This window comes from Silene latifolia, chromosome 7 (genome assembly GCF_048544455.1).
Source record: "Silene latifolia isolate original U9 population chromosome 7, ASM4854445v1, whole genome shotgun sequence".
In the NCBI taxonomy this organism is placed as follows: Eukaryota; Viridiplantae; Streptophyta; class Magnoliopsida; order Caryophyllales; family Caryophyllaceae; genus Silene; species Silene latifolia.
In genome coordinates this window covers 3,221,506-3,240,840 of record NC_133532.1, presented here as the reverse complement: position 1 = coordinate 3,240,840, position 19,335 = coordinate 3,221,506, and the positions used below count along the sequence as shown (strand labels likewise).

The following is a 19,335-nucleotide window of genomic DNA, read 5'->3' as shown; positions in this document are numbered from 1 at the left end:
GAATTTAGCAAATGAGATAAAACTACTACTCCATCCCTTTAATTAAAAACAAGAGTGACATTCTGATTTTGATAGGCTGAAGGTTAGTTGAAAACTTAGGGGTATTAATGGTATTCTACCAATTTATCACACTAAATTAAGTAAGGAGACAATAAAAGTGGTATAAATTTCGAAGAAAAGGGCACAATAAAAATGGAATCGAGGGAGTGCTACTTTTTACATACAAAATCTTAAAAAAAAATGTCCTCTTAAATAAATTTGGGCTGAAATGGGGAAAAAATTGGGCCCAAAACCGACCCAAAATTAAATTGGGCCTTTTGGGCGACCCATGGCCTGCTATGGGCCTAAATAAATTTCTTCAAACCTATGACATCCCTCTTATACTAAAAGAATAAGAGTTTTCCAAAATTTTCCCGCCTAAAAAAATTTGGCTATAATAGCTACCTAGACATATGAAGTCACAGTCAACTGATTTGAAAGTTGATTTCATAATTTTGAAATTTTTATTTCAAATGAACAACTTAAAATGAAATATAAATTCCAAACACATCTTAATTTTTTATTTATATAATTTAGTTATTGCGTTTGGCCTCATGAAATGGCAGTTGTACACGAAATGTCAGGGACTTTTTTGTACCAAGTTGTACACCAAATGTACATCTGTTACAATAATGTAAGTTATTCACCTGCTGTCAAAAAAAAAAAAAAAAATGTACATAAGTGAAATAAGTTGCGAACAAACATCTCTAGTGATTGTGGATTCTTTGAGCAACTACTTTCATGTATGGAGTATATATCAGTGTACCACCTGCTTGGCTCCCTGCAAGATTTCTAATGTATACTTGTTTATCCAGCACACGTATGTATCGCAGGCTCGCAGCATATACAACATCTACCATGTGCGACACATACATATCTTGGTTCCAAATAACAAAATATATACATTGTTATGCAATGGTAGTTGGGGCAGTGTTCCATACTCCGTGTTCAAAGAATCAAAGGATGTGCAGATGTTTTTCTACTTGAGTTTACAATACAAGTTTTCACAAAACTTGGCAACATGTATATCTCCTGAAGTATCTCACTAGTTACACAATATTGTATTTGCATACATTCAAGTTGAATGTATGCAAATACAATAGTTTTGATGATTTGCCAACCCCACTGAATTCTTTCAAGCAAGTATTCCAATAGTATGGTGAGGACTGAGAAGATACATCCTAGAAAAGCAAAAGGTAAGGCAGGTGTCAGCAAAATGACGCGGAGCAGGTTCCCAGCTACACCGGAGGACTGCGGTACATCCAACTGTCAATTTTTATCAGCTCCTTCATCAAATCCAGCGGAGCCACCTGCCCGGAAATCCAATTGCTTCTGGTACTTCATGCACCGCCTCTTATCAAATTCTTCCCATCCCTCAACCTGAAAGTTTCATAATCTATTTATCCTTTTGAACATATGCGTAATAAGCAAGTCAAGTATTGAGGCAAGCAGAATACCTCCCGAAGCACGTCCATTGTAATTTGCGTTCCATGGAGATCAAGAGATGAAAGCTTGACACATTTCTTGAATATGGAAGATGGCAGTGATTTGAGTCCATTGTTACTGAGCCGCAATGACTATGGAGCAACCAATACTTCACTTAAGAGGTGCGAAGTTTAAAAAAAGAAAAATTAATGAAAAGTTGACTTCAAACCTTCAAATTATGAAGACTTCCCAATGTCTCTGGTAACATTACTAGAAGATTCGATGACACATCAACCTAAAACACAGGAGACATATGTTTCAACTCAGCGGTTTGAAGTGTAAAAATAACGAACGCAGAGAGATATACACAAACAGCCAACCTCGGAACACTCCCACCCCTCCCAAAAAAGAGAGAGAGAGAGAGAGAGAGAGAGAGAGAGAGAGAGAATGGAGAATTATACCTCTGTTAGAGAGCCACAATCACCTATGCAGGGAGGTATAGTACTTAACCTGGTCCATAGGGGCTAAAGTCATTTCAAACATAGACAAATAGAGGAAAGAAAGTAGATCTGATGTAGTCAATCTTCCAACTGGACTCGACAACAGCAACAACATTACCCCCAGTGCTTCAATAGCTCCCGCAAATTGCAGGGGTACGGGGGGTCGGATGTATGCAAGCCTTACCCTAGTGACAACAATACAAAGCGACTGTTTCCTAATGACCCATGATAAAAATTGCGTCAAGAATTGCATCAAGAGACTGCCACTTCAACAAAAGTAAGAAACACAACCACTTCAGTGAACCATTTTGCTTTATTCAATCGTAAGACAGAACATAAGGTCAGATGTGTACAATTAACTTTGCCCACGCAATAATGGTAAAGAAACAATAAAAAGGGAGAGTGGGAGAGGAAGAGGAGTGTAGATGGATGACGATTGCGTACCTATTACTGCTGACATTTAAAATCTGGAGGCGAGTGAGATTACTTATTTGGAGGGGAAGACTCTGCAATAGATTGCCAGCAACATGTAGGTGGTGAAGAGAAGTTAGTGCTCCGATGGATGGCGGCAGATATGTTAAACTGCAGAAGCAGAGTGAAAGTTGAAGAGTACAAGTCTTAAAAAGAAAGTAGTAAGCAGAGAAGAAATACAAGTATAAAGTGATATTGAAGATTGTTGAGTATAGATAGGAAGACTGACAGATTGTGATTCAACGAAAGATATTGAAGATTGTTGAGTTGAGAAAGGGCATGCCAGTTAATGGAATCATCCGCGATTTGATTACTGCTCAATATCAATTTCTACAAAAACACAAATCATTAATTGAATTGAATTGAATTGAATTGAATTGAATGAATGAATGAGAGACAGTTAGTAGAAGAGGATGGAGACCTGGATGGATGTCAAAGAGGTGATATTAAGGGGGATATGAGAAATAGAGTTGTTGGTGAGATCAAGGAGTCTAGCAGAAGAACCACATTCCCAAACTTGATCAGGGATAACCTTGAGATTCGATTCAGAAAGCCCAATCACTCCGGTAACCTTCCACCGATGAATCCGTGAGTTAGACAAAACACTAGTAGTAGTAGTAGTAGTAGTACTACTAGCGGTGGTGGTCTTGCTGAGTTTCCTGTAATTAGGTAGGACAGGAGCCTGATTGAGGATGGGGCCGTCCCCTTGGTGAAGGCCTTGAGAAGCCATGAGCATGATTTTAGAGCCATCGCCGATGCGGAATGAACTCAGAGATGCACAATCATTGTCTAAAACACGTCCTTTGTGAATCAACTTTTGCCCCCGAGGAAGGACGTTCGTCAACTCTTGAAGGATACACTTGAGCTCTGACACAGTGCTCTTCCCAGATGCCCTCACTCCAATCGTCGAACCTCCGAATTTTATCTGCAATTTTACGGCCCCTTCTCCTTCTTCTTCCTTTTCCATTTCTATCACCCCTTCCCTTACCTTACCAAATCAATTGTCTTTTCGGCAATCTTTAGGTGCTGCTTGATTATGTAAAACAAATTTTTTTTTTTTTTTAAATGAGTATTCACAGATAACTTTTTGGATTATAGAAGTAGCAATTTGCACTTTCTAATCATTTTCACAAAACCTACACACTTTAGAAAAATTCTTACGTACTCCGGGAGTACCGTACTCCTTACACTTAAAAGTAATCCACCAAATAGAATATAATAATAACCTAGGTGTAAGGAGTACGGTACTCCCGGAGTACATAAGAATTTTTCCACACTTTAACGTAACTCTATTCCTCTTCAAATCTCTCTCTCAATTGTGTGGATCGTTCGTGAGTCTAGTTCACCTTTCCTTGCGTCGATTGTGTCGGTAAGTCTCTGATTTCGTTAGTTTCATTAATCTGTCTTTTAGGGTTTTGCTCTAATTGGTGATTTGGGGGAAAGGGGTTTTGGCATGTGGTAATTGGAGTTATGTGATTATTGTATGTAGGTGACGATGTTATGAGGAATTGCTATTGATTGCTTGGATTGCGAAAAGGTAAGGTTTCTCCTACTCAGTACTGTTAATTGATTGAGATTGCATATGTTTCATAATTGTTGTTATCTACTGATCATTGGAGGATGGGTATTGTGGTGACGGTGTTGGTGTGGTTGTGTTGTGACGGTTGTGGTGTTGTGACAGCTGTGATGCTGTGTGTGTGATTGTGGTGGAGTCACTTGCGGGAGGGGTTTCACACTCTAGTTCGCCCTCCGTGTAACCCGTCACGGGAGGGGATGTGCACATTAAGGGACAGGGATTGTTAGTCGCTCGTTGATGAGCTGGACTTGGTGGGGATGGGTTGCGGTCACCCACTGGCGGAGTGGATTACCTGTTGCGATGGGTAATCTGGCAAGGCTACACACTTCGGTGTGTAGTCGGTTACTATGGAGGATGATCAGCCGGTTACATTGTTTGTTTGTCTTACATTGATTGAACGGTACTGACCCCGTGTCGTTGTTTTATAAAACCTGCGGTGATCCATTCGGGGATGGTGAGCAGATTGTGACAGGTAATGCAGATGTTTAGCTATGGGACAGTCATAGGGAGTCATCACTTTGAGTCTAGCTGCCGCACCGCTGTTACGAGTTTAGCTGTCTTTGATTTCATTTGTATTGAGACCGTATACTTTTATTTTGAGTTGGTCTGAGATAATGTAATCGCTAACTCTTTATACTTTAATAAAGGTTGTTTGGAATTGGTAACTTTGATATACTAACCTCGCGAAACCGAGATGGTAATAGCCTTTCATGCTAGGGTAGTCCTTGGTAAGGTACCTTGGTATGAGGGGGTGTTACAACGATGACGTAGAAAGGAAAAGGCGAAAACAAGCCAACCAGACTTGCCTCTAACGGAGAAAAATCTCCTACATCGTGAAGAACCAACTTGACCAACCAAAGACCAAAGACCCAAGTAGCCACGCAAATAGGCGGACCAAAACACAAAAAGCTCCTAAACCAAACGCCTGGCCAAAAACACCATAGGGAACCACCCTAGGATGAAACCAACATAGGCCAGACATATACTCATCTTGTCCTTATTCTTATTATTATGACAAATTATACTGTACAACATGAAGAACAATAGAGAGATAAACAACAACATAAATGATGTGATTTAGATTACCGAAACCATCCAAACCAACACCTCATCCAACCCAAATTAGAACAACCCGATCACACCTCAAAAAGACACGAACACCAAGTGATTCGAGTCGAAACTTTGTCGGCTAATCTCTCCAATCAAAAACTATTTATATTCTAAATAAACTACTCTTAGTAGAGTGGTAAGTAAAGATCGGATTCCAAGGGACATGTATTGTATTGACTTATCGGTTGTGGATAACTATGTCTTTGGTGTGACAATTTGGGTTGAGGTTGAGATTTGCAAGGTAAATAAATGAAAGTAAAGCAAAGTAAGCAAATGGGGTTTGTAAACAATTGATTAAAACACGGTGGTGGTTTTGGGTCGAGTCGGGTTTTATTTATTTAATTAAGTCGTATTATTTAGTCGTATACGTATTGGTATAAATATATTAATATATTAAATCGAACAGATCTGGGGAAAACACCTTACCGGGGGTGGGGGAAGTGGCCAGGAGCCGGGGATCACACCCCGGAACGGCATCCAAGACCAAAAGTATAACACTCCCATTTATTTAAGGGCCTGAACTAGGACTCCTCAGATAAATGACGGTGTTACCATCTCGGAAACCCGAGGCAGTAGATAACAAAGGAAAGAAACACAGTACTTTATTAAAATGTTTATAGTGAGATTACAACTGGAATTAAAACAAAGCCTCCAAAAATATGACCAAAAGATAAAGTCTGATAAAACTACTAATAAGACTAAGGTGGGCTAGGCACTAAGTCGGTCATCCAAGCTCTCTCTTCCCGGCCAGCTCCCATCGGGTCTCGAAATACCGTCAACTGCTCCCAATAATTGGATCATCACAGCGTACACGAATACACGGGTGGTCACCGCGAAGTTTCGAGTAGGGAAAACAATGAAACAATAAAATATGATATGCATGCTCCTCCGTCACCTCCATCTCCATCTCAACTCATATCTCATATCTCATACCCCGGACAACTTGCCCATACCGATCCCCGGTAGACTATATATATCGACCGTAGCCGATCCGCGCTACTACGCATTTGAGGACACCAGGGCAAGTCTGCGAGAACCCGCCTGGGCCTTATCACAACTCACATCGTATCTCAACATCGTCACTCCTACATCATCCTCCAACTCCAATGCACATGAGAAGCTCAACATAAATTAATGCAACACAATATATATATATATATATATATATAAATCACTGAACTGATAAATCATAAAATCATGTCGGTTACTCGATGTTGTGATATCATACTCAATACGATCAATTCAATCAATCACCTTCACATATATGAATCATAGCGTAAATAAACAACCACGAATCAAGTCAACACAATTAAACAACAACGATAATAAGTCAAGTGTATTTCCCTACCTCAAAGTGCCAGCAATTCCAATTAAGCAGTTTAAGCAGTCCCGAAAATAAAGCAATGAATTTGATTATCGACCCTTCACGAATCCGTCACCTAAAACAATTATAATATTTATAATTACTAACTACTAAATATAGAAATATCCCAAAATAGAAGTTTTCCCGAAATACAATCCCGACACCAAACTTATGCCCAACTGATAACTAAAATAACCCGATTAGTATTTGACCCAACTTCCCAACATAGGAAGTTACTAAAGTAGAATTTCTTAAAATGGAAACTTTCCCGATATAGTAGCTTTTCTCTTTTAACAAACCCAACTCAAAAACCCGACTTGAATTATTTAACTGGCTCAGGAATTAAATTGAATAACCAATATGATAATTAAAAGATTAAACGAATTATACGATTGAGAAAACCCGAATCAAACATTTGAACAACTCACAACCCGACTTAAACCCGTCTTTAATTATTTAAATAACCCGGAAATTAAATTAAATAAGTTATTTAGAAGACTCGGGAATTAAATTAATTAATTAAGAATACGACCCATTACGAATTATAACTATTTAAATTATGAAAACCCGTTTCAAAACTAAAACAATTCGAATAATCCGATTAAACACGACCCACACCTTCACTCTCGCTCACAACCCTCACGCGCCACCTACACCACCACGACAACCACCAGCCGTGGTCCCCACTTCAACCCCACCACCAACAACCACCACCACTGGTCGATCGTCGCCGGCGAGTCGAACCAGGGCGGCATTTGGCCTGGTTCACCGCCAAGCCTCACCAACAACTCCCTGTTTATCTCTTACCACCACCGCAACCAACGACTACCCTCTGCCAAACCACCACCGTCATGCTCGCCGCCAAACCACGCACCCAGACACAGTGACACCACCGTTTCGACCTCCCCCTAGTCCACGGTGGAGCCACCCCAACCTAGCCATTCTAAACCGCCTGAAAACCCGTATGTAAACCCGTGTGTCTACCCCTGTCGACAACACCTCCTGCCGCCATTTCCACCACCTACACTCACCCTAACCACCACCATGTCACTCGCCACACATCCCACTACCCATATACCCCTTCAACCACCAAAGAAGAACCACTCCCTAAGGCACGTAACCACCCACAAAAACGGATGAAAAGTGAAAACAGAGGAAAGGAGTTGCTCTTACCATTTTTTCGCCACCACAACGGCCACCGGGGCCACCCACATCGTGCCGCCAACCACCCTAAGGGCTTCCTCCTTCTTGCGCCGTCAACACCGCACACTCTCTCTCTCTCGAATTCCGTGAAGGTTGATGTTGGTGTTGCTGAAAAAGAGGGAGGCGGGTTGAGGGAGTGTAGGAGGGAGGCGGGTAGAGAGTAGGGTATTCTTAGGTTTAGGGTTAGGGTTAGTTGGGCTTTAGGGTTTAATGGGCTGGACAGTTATTGGGCACTCAATGGTTAGCTCACATTTCGAATTCCATATAAACCCGTCTCCATTAACTTAGATCGATACAACGCGAGTTAAGTAAAATAATTTAACGTGGTTATCGACTCAACAATTAACCCGACTTAATTAATATTATAAAATGTATAATAATTAATATATAATAATATCCGTTTAATTCATTATATTATATAAAATACGGGGTATTACAAAAAGAAACATGGAGACGGGAAACCGTCTAGGATGGAGGACCACCAAGCAGATAACCGCGATCAACACCGGAGAAGGAAGGAAGCAGATGCGCAGCCAATGAGAACCAGAAAAGAGTGGATTCAATTGGAATAATTGAACAAAAGACTAGAGGAGATGATCGATCACCGGAGATGGGTCAAGGGATGGACTCATCTTCGGCAAAAGGGTGGCAGAAGGTGGGAGGATAGAAGGTGGAAGTAGGCGGCAGCGGATCAAGAAGTTATTAGTTTTTTAGGTCTTTGGGTTTAGAGAGAAGTTAGAGAACTTTTTTTAGAGAGAGAGAGAGTTGGCAAACTCTTAATATTGCATATAATTATCTTGAATGAATTAAAATGGAGTTGCTTATTATGTCTATTACCAATAGAAATTGAAAAGTACTCTTAAAACCTCTAGATATTTGTAATCTAACTCATATTCTTCTTATGTTATAGTGAGACATCTTTACAAGTTTATGGACTGATTGCGATATCATGGATATTCTCTTTTAAAATCGAAAGTATTCGGCGATCTTACGAAAGCGATGTTTTTTTTTTTTCCCGAAACCATGTCAATATGGTAAGTCGACCTTAAAATGACCATAGGATGTCCTGAACAGCACAACCCTCTGAAAAGACTTATAGTGTAACTTATTTATTGAATTTGTTTAAGGCTCTGTTTGACACGACACTTTAGGTAGCTTATCTGACCAAAGTAGCTTATTTGACCAAAATTTCAGGTACCTGATTTTTTTGCAAGTGTTTGGCAAGTAGCTTATTTGGTCAAATAAGGTACCTGAAATGAAATGTTACCTCAGGTAGCATTTGAGAAATCAGGTACCTGAAATGACTTATTTTCCATTTTTACCCCTTTATTCTATAATATTAAATAATTTTCATATCCTTTTACCTCGTTTTACCAAAATCAGCTACCTTTTCAGCTACTTTGCCAAACACATTTTCATATAATCAGTTACCTTGTTAGCTCCTAATTTTCAAATTACCTATTATCGATTACCTTTTCGGTTTGATTTAGCTTTTCGTTTTTCGATTATTCTTTTCAGGTTTTATTACCTTTTCAGGTAGTTTTGCCAAACAGGGCCTAAATAAAGATTTTTGCTACCTAAAAAAAACATATATCACATCCAAACCAAAGGTAACAGTTGCTTTGCCGATGCACGTTTTGCAACGTGAATATATTTAACTACACATTATTAAAAATTATAAAAATTTAATATTCTTATAGCATTCATGACGATAAATCAAACAAAATCTCACATGACTATATTTTGTCTTATAGATTAAGAATAATATCAAAGATTATCTACGAACATAAATGTGTCAAAAAGCAAGTGTTACCTTTAATTTGAATGAAAGAGAGTAATAAAGAGACGACTACTAGTAAGTTGTAGACATGTAGGTATGCCATAGAAATAAAACAACACAAAATGGGGGTAGTGAAAAGTAGAATGGAGAAGACGCGGATGAAGAATTTCGCGGAAAGAGTGAACAAGTTAGAAGTGAGTGGTGGTATTGGATAAGTAGAGTAAAGTCCAGAAACACTGATAATGCGTTTGTTTGAAAGCAGTAGTCCGTATTCCGTAATATGTACGTAATTAAGTAAATTGGGGATAATAATGCAGCAGGAGCATTGAAAGTTTCAACACCACATTAATTTAAGGAAGGAATAAGTACATACATACAAAAATGTACCAAAGTTGGCTGGTGTGAGTGGCAAGGGCTCTCATCTCTTAAACAAGTGGTCAGGGGTTCGATTCCTGACTCTTGCGAATGAAAAAGTCAAACTTGGGAGGGGTCAACCCATAAAATTGCCTTTAGTACCCCGAAGGAGATTGCCCCAGCTGTCGGTAGGGGATACTCCTGATCAACACAGAAAAAATACATACAAAAATGTAAACAAGAACAAGTCAGGTCAAATAAGAATCAACGGATTTCCACATCATTATTATTATTTATTATTATTATTACTACTAGTCTCATCATCTACTACATAGATAGATACGCGTATTCTTCTTCTTCTTCCCTGTTGTTCTCTCTCAATTCATTTCATAGTTTGTTTCATTAGCAGACCAGATCTTTTCATATCCTTTTACTACATACGTCCAGGCCACCTACCTCGTCTATTCATTTCATTGGAGAAGATGATAGGTGGATTATTATTACAGCCGAATAAGCTGATTGAAAACAGTAGAGGAAGAAGAAGAAGAAGAAAAATGAAGGTGTTGGTTGTTATATTCATCATCCTGCCACTCTTTATTATCGGATCATCTTCATCCCTAGACACTGACACCCAAGGTATATATATGTTTATTATTATTATTATTGCCTTGATTACGGACTACTAGCTTGAATATATACCACTAGCTAGAAACTGCTTTTCTTTTCTTTTTTTTTCTTCTTTTTGATTATGTATCTGCAGGAAGGGCTTTGCTCAAGTTAAAAGAGAGAGTGGTAACAGATCCCTTCAATGCCCTCTCCGACTGGACTTTGAAAGATGGGTTTGCCAATCCATGTTCTTGGTCCCGAGTCCACTGCTCTGATGATGCCAATGTTGTTGTCTTGTATGTCTTTCAATTCATTCTGCTTTTATACATGAAATTTCGATACTCAGAATCAATAATGATTATGCTGTTTCGCCTTTCAGGGATCTCAAGGATCTTTGTCTTGTTGGAACTCTACCGCCTGAGCTTGGACAACTCTCTTACATCAAGTCTATGTAAGCTCACTTATTCCTACCTTCCAACTCCTACATACAAGTATACAACTAACCTCCTTTCCTTTGTTTTTCATCTTCAGAATACTGCGAAACAATACTTTTAATGGACTTATACCCACTCAACTTGCCAACCTACCCCAACTAGAAGTGCTAGACTTGGGATACAACAATTTCAGCGGACCACTTCCCTCTAACTTGGGCAACAACTTTTCTTTATCCATTCTGTAACTACTACACCCTTCACCTTCTCTTTTTTCTTTCCTTCTCCTCTCTGGGTCTTCCTTCACATTGCTAGTTTACCCTTTCTTGCATATCACACAGCTTGGTGGACAACAATAATCTCATTGGTACCTTGTCTCCCGAGCTTCATCAGCTTCAGTTGCTATCTCAACATCAGGTCGATGAAAACCATCTACGCGGTGTTTTGGATGGGATAAGCTGCAACACCCAACCTGATTCTTGGTGAGAACCTATCACATGCCATTTTTCAGGGTCACAGAGCTTATGTATTCAACTAAATTGCTGTTTGCTCCTCCATCAGGTACAATACCCAACCAAAGGTTTTTATAAGGAGAAGCTTGTTGAGGGTGCCACCTGTGTCAAACCCATCTGAAACTACTATCAAAGGAAATATCAAGAGGGAACCTCATATGGCAAGCCGTCACCCACGTCATTTGCACAAACCCGCTTCCAAATCCCCATCACCATCACCCACATTTGCTCCATCGCCATCAAATGCACCAGTGCCTGCTCCTGCCCCAGCTGCAGCACCTTTTTTACGTGCAGCTATTTCACCGACGTCTGCCCGGGTTACCCTCCCATCGTCTGTTTCAAGTAAAACCCCGGAGGCGTCAAGCTCGAAGCATCTTAAGGTGATTATATCGGCCTCTATTGCTGGAGCCTTTGCACTTCTGATTATTATTGTGGCGGTTGTTCTTATCTGCCGTAGTAGTAAGGTTGTTACAGTGAGACCTTGGGCCACTGGGATTAGTGGGCAGCTGCAAAGAGCATTTGTGTCAGGTATGATTTGTGCGTAGATTTGTTACTCATGTACCAGAAAAATCTATACTCCTTCAAGTAACCTACTGGCTACTAGCACGCTCCTAAAGATCTCTTCTTTGCTGCAGGTGTGCCTAATCTAAAAAGACCAGAACTTGAAATAGCATGTGAAGAATTCAGTAATATAATTGGCTCTTTAGAAGACGGGACTGTCTACAAAGGCACTCTTTCTAGTGGCGTTGAGATAGCTGTTGTTGCAAGTTCAGTGAAATCTTCTGATGAGTGGTCTAAAAAGTTGGAGCTCCAGTTTAGGAAGAAGGTATTGTTACATTGACATTGATGCTTATCTCCTTGTTCTCTTTGATGTCAATTTAAATGTTTCTGGTTGCCAATGCTTGCAGATGGAGACATTGTCAAAAGTAAACCACAAAAATTTTGTGAATCTAATTGGATATTGCGAAGAGGAGAAGCCTTTCACCAGAATGATGGTTTTTGAGTATGCTCCTAATGGAACTCTCTTTGAGCATCTGCACAGTGAGTGTCTCATTCATCTCCCTCCTTTTGACCTTTACCTCTATTCTACCTTCTTTCTCTGAATATAATGACACTTTGGCAGTAAAAGAAGCTGAACGCTTGGATTGGGCGATGCGGGTACGCATAGTAATGGGTATGGCATACTGCCTGGAGCACATGCACCAGCTCAATTCGCCAATATCTCACAGGGATATGCAGTCTTCTTCTGTATATCTGTCAGAAGATTACGCAGCTAAAATCTCAGACTTCAGCTTCTGGAGCGTGGGAAGTAAAAGCAAGATGAGATCGCCTTCAATGCAACTTCTGGAGGCTTCAGCAACAGACATAGAAAGCAATGTGTTCCACTTTGGGGTAGTTTTGTTTGAAATAATAACTGGTAGAATACCTTATATGGAGGATGATAGCTGTGTCGCAGATTGGGTGTTGGAGATGTTGGAGAAAGGCGATATACCTCGACAAAGTATCGATCCAACACTGAGTTGGTTTCAACAGGACCAAGTACAGACGCTATGTCACATCATCAGAGACTGTGTTAATCCTGATGCAGCAGAAAGACCAACCATGAGACAGGTTACTGCTCGTCTAAGGGAGATGACAGGGATGAGTCCAGACGCAGCTACTCCCAAGTTATCTCCTCTATGGTGGGCTGAGCTCGAGATTTTGTCCACAGAAGCACTTTAAAGATTACATATTTATTCGTGTATAAGCTTCATTTGCATGCTTCTAAAAGCAAAAAGCATGGTGTGTTAAGAGTATACTTCGCGACACTGTAAATAGTATTTTTGAAGATCCCATTTAACAGAGCTAAACATGCCTTCAGAGGTTTTGATAGGGAGCTTTTTGAGTAAGAAATGGGTGATAGTGTATATAATTTGGTTAAAGATTGAGAAATGTGAAAATTGGCTCTAGTGCAGCTTTATTCTTTGCGGTCTTACAGTTAACTTGCAGTTTTTAGCTGTTCAGTCTGCAATAATTCAAATAATGAGAATTATACATCTGAGACTCGAAGAATTATACAAGCTTGCTATAAGAGTAAACCACACAATTTTCAGGAGTAATCCTCCTGTTTTAGGCAGCAATTTGAGACTCAAAAGTTGCAAATCTAGATTACTCTATTAGTCTATATTCATGCAAGAACTGATGGACAAATTAAAAATAGGAACGGATAACATAGGGTGTTGTTAAATAATACTCGTACTTTGAGTTTGAGGCAACAGATGTCCGTGGCATGGCTGCTGCGATAATTGAGAATTATTAAGAATATTGGTTGGTGGATGCATCTTCGTTTAAACTTCTTCCTTTCCTTGAAAAGGGAACGATAAGCTGCTGGGCCTACAAAGGACCATATACCAAACTCATCAAATATAGATCTCGTTGCTATCGTCAAAATTCAGTGAAAAAAAAAAACAGCAGGAATTTAAATTAAACAGCCAGACACATTTACAACCAAAATCAAGTAGTCTGAGCAAGCAAGTGAAATATACATTGAGCAAAATGATACGACGTAACAGGGAAAGCAAAGCTAAGATGTCTTGAGTGAAAAGCTTACAGGCATCCTGGCATCCTCATGGACAACCACCATTTACAGCTATACAAGTATAATTATTATACACATACAAAGTCCAACTCATGCAATATCCTGCCTATGGGCAGCTATATCATCTTCACAATCCAAAGTCTATATCGCTTTATATACATATATATGAGACATGGCCCAATCAATTCTGCATCTGAGAGGTGCTTGCAGAGCTTCAGATAGGTTTCAACATATCCGGGCTGTTGCATCCTTTTTCTGAGCCCCTCCACGACCGCAATCCTATCCACCTTTTCAGGTGGCAGGCCTAAGTCTAGCATTTTGGTTACCGTTTCTGTAGCATCCCCAAAATTCCCACCTTTGATATGCCCTCGCAATAACCAAGTCAATGTCTTTTTTTTGGTGGAGCAACTTGTAACTTCCAATGCAGTCAGCAGCCTTGAAACAGCCCCACTTTGTCTTTGTGAGGCACATATAGCCAAGACAATGTCATAAAAGTACCTTTCGACCTCCTTTCCCATAAGCTTCATCTCCCACAGCTGCCTTTCAGCCTCAACTCCACGCCCTGCACATATATACATTGCAAGCAGCTTCTCGTGTACCAACCCTAGCACCGACGCATTTCCTTCTTGCACTGCCCAGGTAGACAGCAAAATCCCTTCATCTAGAATATCAGACTGAAACTTCTCAACAGCCCTGATACTCTCTTTATCGAGTTCAGCTACGAAACCAGCCTTAGCAAAACCCTTCAACTTACGTAAACCTTTGGTGACTTGATTCAACTCTTTGACCACAGCTGTCATTGCAATGAGGTAGCTGTAAACTTGAGGATTCAAGCCAGTTTCCCTAAGGTGAATCACCAGTTTCACAGCATCTCTATAGTTTCCTTTCTCCTAGCAAAACATATTAAAAACTGCTTATTACTCCACCATAGTCCATATGATTAATGAGAGTAAGAAACTAGTATTGGAATATGACTAATTTAAGATAAGCTTACCATCATCTTCCAAGCAAGGTAGCCAGCTGGGCCACCCCTGTGGGTGTGGGTGTGGGTATCATTGGCATCAGAAATGATTTTGCGGGTGAGAAGATCCTGAACAAAAGAAACAGCTTGAGGGTACTTGCCTAAATCACAAAACAAGGAAATGGCCTTTTCCATGATGCTGAAACCAGGCTTGAGTCCAACACAATCCATATCAACCAAAAGATCAACAATCTCAGAGACATCCTTATCAGCTAGGATCAACTTGTTAACCCAGGCACACATGATGGAAAGCATGAGGTCCATAGTCTCTTGATCGAGACGGTTCTCCTTTCTGAGCCAGTCAAAGACCTCCAAGGCGCACCAGGAGTCCCTACCATCCTGAGAGAAGTAGAGGAGGACGAGCTGAAGCTCACGGGGAGAGAGGCGGTCATTCATTTGTTGAAGAACATGAGAGGGGTCACGGGTCATACGCTCTAATTCTTCAATGGCCTCAAACAAACCCTCACTCATCTCATCCTCATCCTCATCCTCATCCTCATCCTCATCCTCGCTTGTCAAAACACGGTCTAACTGAACGGAGCTAAGTGGGGTCAGCAGTCTAGATTGAATTGGTATAATGGGGTTTACAGATTTGAGGATATAATTATAATTATAATTACGAGTAGTAATAAAGAAGAATTTAGGGAAAGGGGGTTCAGAGTAATGGTAATAGAGAGTTGAAGGGAACCCAATTGAATTAGCCATGACTAGAGAAAAGGATGTGTTGTATCGGAGTATCAAAAAATGAAACCAGGTTAGGGATAGATACTTTATCCGTCTCCGTATATAAAAAAGGAGTAAACTTTAGGATAATGACTGACTAATGAAGGTGTACCAACCAGAGAAAGAGAGAAAATGATTCATACAACACAACAGACAACAAAACATACTCTATGACCAAGTCAGTAGCAGTAGCAGTAACAGCAGCAGCAGCAGCTCCAGCTCGGTTCGCCATCCACCGCACTCACACAGGACATACACCCATATTGTATTTTCCTTTTTCTCTTTTCTGGGTTTATAATTTATCCATACACCCATATGGCCATATTGTATTTTTTTTTGGGTTTTTCTCATTTGTACCCTCGTGTTTTTACGTTTTCTCACTTGTGCCCTCACCTATTTTTAATCCCCACATATACCCCTGTATTTTCTCACTTATTCTCAATTGTAACCTTACAAGAAATTTCTGTCAATTGAACCGTTAGTTTTAACGGTTGTGCAAATTTGGATATCAAATTCATATACAAAATCCGAGTAGTTCCATTTCCAATATCACAACTAGCAACTGGAACACAATAGGAAGGCATATACCACTCTTGATTCAAACATCAACTTTATAATTGGGATGAATCTCAACTTTCCCAATTCAATACCACTCCAAATTTTAGCAGAGAAAAACATCCAATTTCACGCTATGATTGAGCTAAATAAGCCGCTAAGTTGGCTCGACATTTTCAAAAAGACTCGAAATAGCAAAATTCAAGTTATAACAACCCAGAAGCCGAAATCAAATTCAACATAGGATGGCCTTATCCGACGATTAATTCAAATAGATAAGTAGTAGCAGGACCTTGAATTTGATTAGAAATTCGAATGCAATTTAAAACTTAGCTACCAGAAAATTGCCCCAAATTTGTAATATAGTGGAACATAATGAACCCAAAAATTCGTCCAATTTAAACTTCAAAAAACTTCGGATATTTCATTGAAAATGGTCTCGCATCACTCAAATATGGTGTGGTGTAAAGATTAGAGAAATTGGTACATTAGTTATGGTGGATAATTGGTTGTTGCGTGGTTCTAATTAAGGGCATGTGGTATTAGATATAGAGGATGAAGGAAGGAGATTAAGTGGTGTCATGGTAGAGACTAGAGAATGAAGATGACTGATAGAAGAACTGACGGACAAAATGACGGAAAAAAGATTGTAAGGTTATGTTTGAGAATAATTGAGAAGTAGAGGGGTATAGATGGGGATTACAGAAATACAGGGGTATAACTAAGAAAACGCAAAAACACAAGGGTACAAATGAGAAAAACCCATATTTTTTTTTGAGAGGGAGGATTATATATCTGATGTACTACCTCCAATTCTATAGTTTCTGAGCATTATAATAAAATTTTTGAGTTTTGTTTTAAAGTTTCTGAGTTTCACTATGAAGTTTCTGAGCTTATTCACTTAAATATTAAGCTCTAAAAAATTACAATAAAACTCAAAAATATTACATATAAGTTTAGTTAAATTTGAGTTTTGACGGAAAAAATATTAAAATCTAACTTATAAACTTTATTATGCTCAAAAAAATACATATATGCTCAAAAACAAATAAAGTTTGAGGTAATAAGCTAAAAAAATACATATATGCTCAAAAAAACATAAGGTTGGAGGTAGTACATCCGATGTATATGATAGAATATAAGTAAATATGTAATTATTTACGTAATATTTAGTTACTTAACTTAGTCAATTGTATAGATAATTAGTTGCCTAATTATTAGCTAAAGATCCTAGTTAGTAGCTAACAATCTCGTGTATATATACATCGTGATATTATCAATAATAATCACCGATTACCTTCCTTTATGGTATCAGGAACCCTAATCGATCAACCACTGCTTCCGCTCTAATCTCTCTTCCTCCGACCTCACGTCAACTCCATGGCACCCGATGCAAAGTCGAATTTTCATCCGGCTCTTGCCGTGAATAACATCACCAACCACATCCCTGTCAAACTCGGCATGGATAACGATCAATATCCGTTGTGGGTTGCGTTATTCACGAATCACGCCAAATCAAACCGTGTCCTCCACCATATCGTCACGCCAAAGGTGCCTCCTAAAGCACCTACAACGGCCGACGAAATAGAGTTGTGGGAGACACTCGATGCCACCGTGCTACAGTGGATTTATTCCACCATCACAACGGAGCTCTTGGAAACTGATGGGGCATATTCTGTGCCCGCTGACCAAGTCAACATATTGAACGAGGTCAAAGATATCCACAGCAAGCCAATGACTTAGACATCCCAGCCGATGCAGCCTTTCGGCTGCCCGCCACCGGGTCTCGGCATGGCAACCTACCGGTAGGGGCACCTACCCGCGTACTCATATCCAAGAACCCTCGGCATGGAGTCAACCAGGCTCGCCGGCCTGCCATAGGTCCCTCGGCCGAGGGTAGATCGATCTTTTCACTTTGTGCCACTTGCCACTTGGCCCACTTGGCCACTACGTGACAAAAGGTGAAAGTCTATAAATACTCCTCAATCCTCATTGAGGAAGGGATCCAGAATCTAACCTAAGAACCACTTAAATTGGTATTATCTCTCTCATCTCTCTACAATACACGTAATCAAGTTACATACTACTTAATCACAGTAAGTTCACTGACTTGAGCGTCGGAGTGAGTACGCTTGGCACAAAGCCAAGCCCTCAGTTTGCTCATTGTCGCAGGAGAGGCCGAGGAGAGCAGTCAAGGCTAGAAGAGGCATTATTCGACAAAGCTAGCGTGGTAAACAAACCTGCTTCGGAATTCATACCCGGAACAATTGGCGCCGTCTGTGGGGATTAGATACTAGAAGCTAGTCATTCCCAAACAAAAAAAAAAAAAAAAAAAAAACCCACCCAACAAGCTAGGAGGATGTCAAAAGAACAAGAGGTGTTCGAATCGAAGAGCCCCTCCACCGGAAGATACCGTCCACAATTCTGAGGAGTTGTGCGGCCCTCCACCAACCGGATAATTCAACCGGAGTTCGGGATGCCAATAATGCCGATACGCCACGCTCGCCGCCGACCGTGTCACCGTCATGGGGCGTGTGGTTGATGCAAAGAAAGTCGGCGACTCCCGGACCTAATTGTCGCCGCGCGGCTCACACTGTCACACCGACAAGAGCGGCGGGACCCGTCCAGAGGCTAGGGCCCAAAAGGTGACTCCGAGAAACCCGAACGAAGCACTAAAGAGAGGCCGAGCCTACCAAGACGCCGGGGAGCCCAGAGTGTCAGTGGTAGAACTAAGCCCTTCCCGCACTCGCGGAAGGACGATGTCGCCGCGACGCCCACGAGGCATGCCCCAGACGAGCGAAAGGAGTCCGACTCACCAGAGTCGAAGAAGGAGTCCGACTCACCAGAGTCGGAGAAGGAGTCCGACTCACCAGAGTCGAAGAAGGAGTCCGACTCACCAGAGTCGGAGAAGAAGCCCTTCCCGCCACGGGGAGAGGGGCCGGACTAGGGATGCGAGGAGCCGATCGCCGCGTGTCATTAGACACGTGGTCAGACAGCCCCTCAGTGCCTACGTCCTAGAGACCCAGGTGCCGCCAAAGCTAAAGCTACCGTCTATATCATACAAAGGAGAGGGCGACCCAACCGATCA

The 19,335-nt window shown here is 40.7% G+C and overlaps 3 protein-coding genes across 3 annotated transcripts; 1 reads left to right on the top strand and 2 right to left on the bottom strand.

The window, feature by feature from the left end:
* Positions 1 to 917: 917 nt before the first annotated feature.
* Positions 918 to 3,554, bottom strand: LOC141591403 (plant intracellular Ras-group-related LRR protein 8). Its single transcript, XM_074411709.1, has 7 exons — positions 2,857 to 3,554; positions 2,665 to 2,765; positions 2,409 to 2,546; positions 1,926 to 1,974; positions 1,694 to 1,759; positions 1,497 to 1,616; positions 918 to 1,419 (listed from the first exon to the last, which is right to left on the bottom strand). Exons 1-7 carry the CDS (start codon positions 3,400 to 3,402, stop codon positions 1,309 to 1,311), a joined length of 1,131 nt encoding a protein of 376 aa, XP_074267810.1. The 5' UTR covers positions 3,403 to 3,554; the 3' UTR covers positions 918 to 1,308.
* A 6,252-nt stretch (positions 3,555 to 9,806) lies between these two features.
* LOC141591400 (putative inactive receptor-like protein kinase At3g56050) lies at positions 9,807 to 13,333 on the top strand. The gene is made up of 9 exons (XM_074411706.1): positions 9,807 to 10,457; positions 10,582 to 10,723; positions 10,807 to 10,878; positions 10,959 to 11,102; positions 11,200 to 11,340; positions 11,420 to 11,898; positions 12,006 to 12,196; positions 12,279 to 12,411; positions 12,494 to 13,333. The coding sequence occupies exons 1-9, from the start codon at positions 10,304 to 10,306 to the stop codon at positions 13,090 to 13,092; spliced, it is 2,055 nt and encodes a 684-aa protein (XP_074267807.1). The 5' UTR covers positions 9,807 to 10,303; the 3' UTR covers positions 13,093 to 13,333.
* Positions 13,334 to 13,850: 517 nt separating this feature from the next.
* LOC141591401 (pentatricopeptide repeat-containing protein At2g30100, chloroplastic) lies at positions 13,851 to 16,020 on the bottom strand. The gene is made up of 2 exons (XM_074411707.1): positions 14,943 to 16,020; positions 13,851 to 14,838 (listed from the first exon to the last, which is right to left on the bottom strand). The coding sequence occupies exons 1-2, from the start codon at positions 15,672 to 15,674 to the stop codon at positions 14,065 to 14,067; spliced, it is 1,506 nt and encodes a 501-aa protein (XP_074267808.1). The 5' UTR covers positions 15,675 to 16,020; the 3' UTR covers positions 13,851 to 14,064.
* Between the last annotated feature and the right edge of the window lie 3,315 nt (positions 16,021 to 19,335).

What these genes read in the sequence shown, in the direction of transcription:
- LOC141591401 (XM_074411707.1), bottom strand. Translation starts at nt 15,674, where the DNA reads ATGGCTAATTCAATTGGGTTCCCTTCAACTCTCTATTACCATTACTCT. An exon ending in ACCTTGCTTGGAAGATGATG is followed by an intron (nt 14,839 to 14,942) that starts GTAAGCTTATCT and finishes ATGTTTTGCTAG; the next exon opens with GAGAAAGGAAACTATAGAGA.
- LOC141591403 (XM_074411709.1), bottom strand. Translation starts at nt 3,402, where the DNA reads ATGGAAAAGGAAGAAGAAGGAGAAGGGGCCGTAAAATTGCAGATAAAA. An exon ending in CCTCTTTGACATCCATCCAG is followed by an intron (nt 2,766 to 2,856) that starts GTCTCCATCCTC and finishes GTGTTTTTGTAG; the next exon opens with AAATTGATATTGAGCAGTAA. An exon ending in TTAAATGTCAGCAGTAATAG is followed by an intron (nt 1,975 to 2,408) that starts GTACGCAATCGT and finishes CCTATGGACCAG; the next exon opens with GTTAAGTACTATACCTCCCT.
- LOC141591400 (XM_074411706.1), top strand. Translation starts at nt 10,304, where the DNA reads ATGATAGGTGGATTATTATTACAGCCGAATAAGCTGATTGAAAACAGT. An exon ending in CCTAGACACTGACACCCAAG is followed by an intron (nt 10,458 to 10,581) that starts GTATATATATGT and finishes ATGTATCTGCAG; the next exon opens with GAAGGGCTTTGCTCAAGTTA. An exon ending in GATGCCAATGTTGTTGTCTT is followed by an intron (nt 10,724 to 10,806) that starts GTATGTCTTTCA and finishes TTCGCCTTTCAG; the next exon opens with GGATCTCAAGGATCTTTGTC.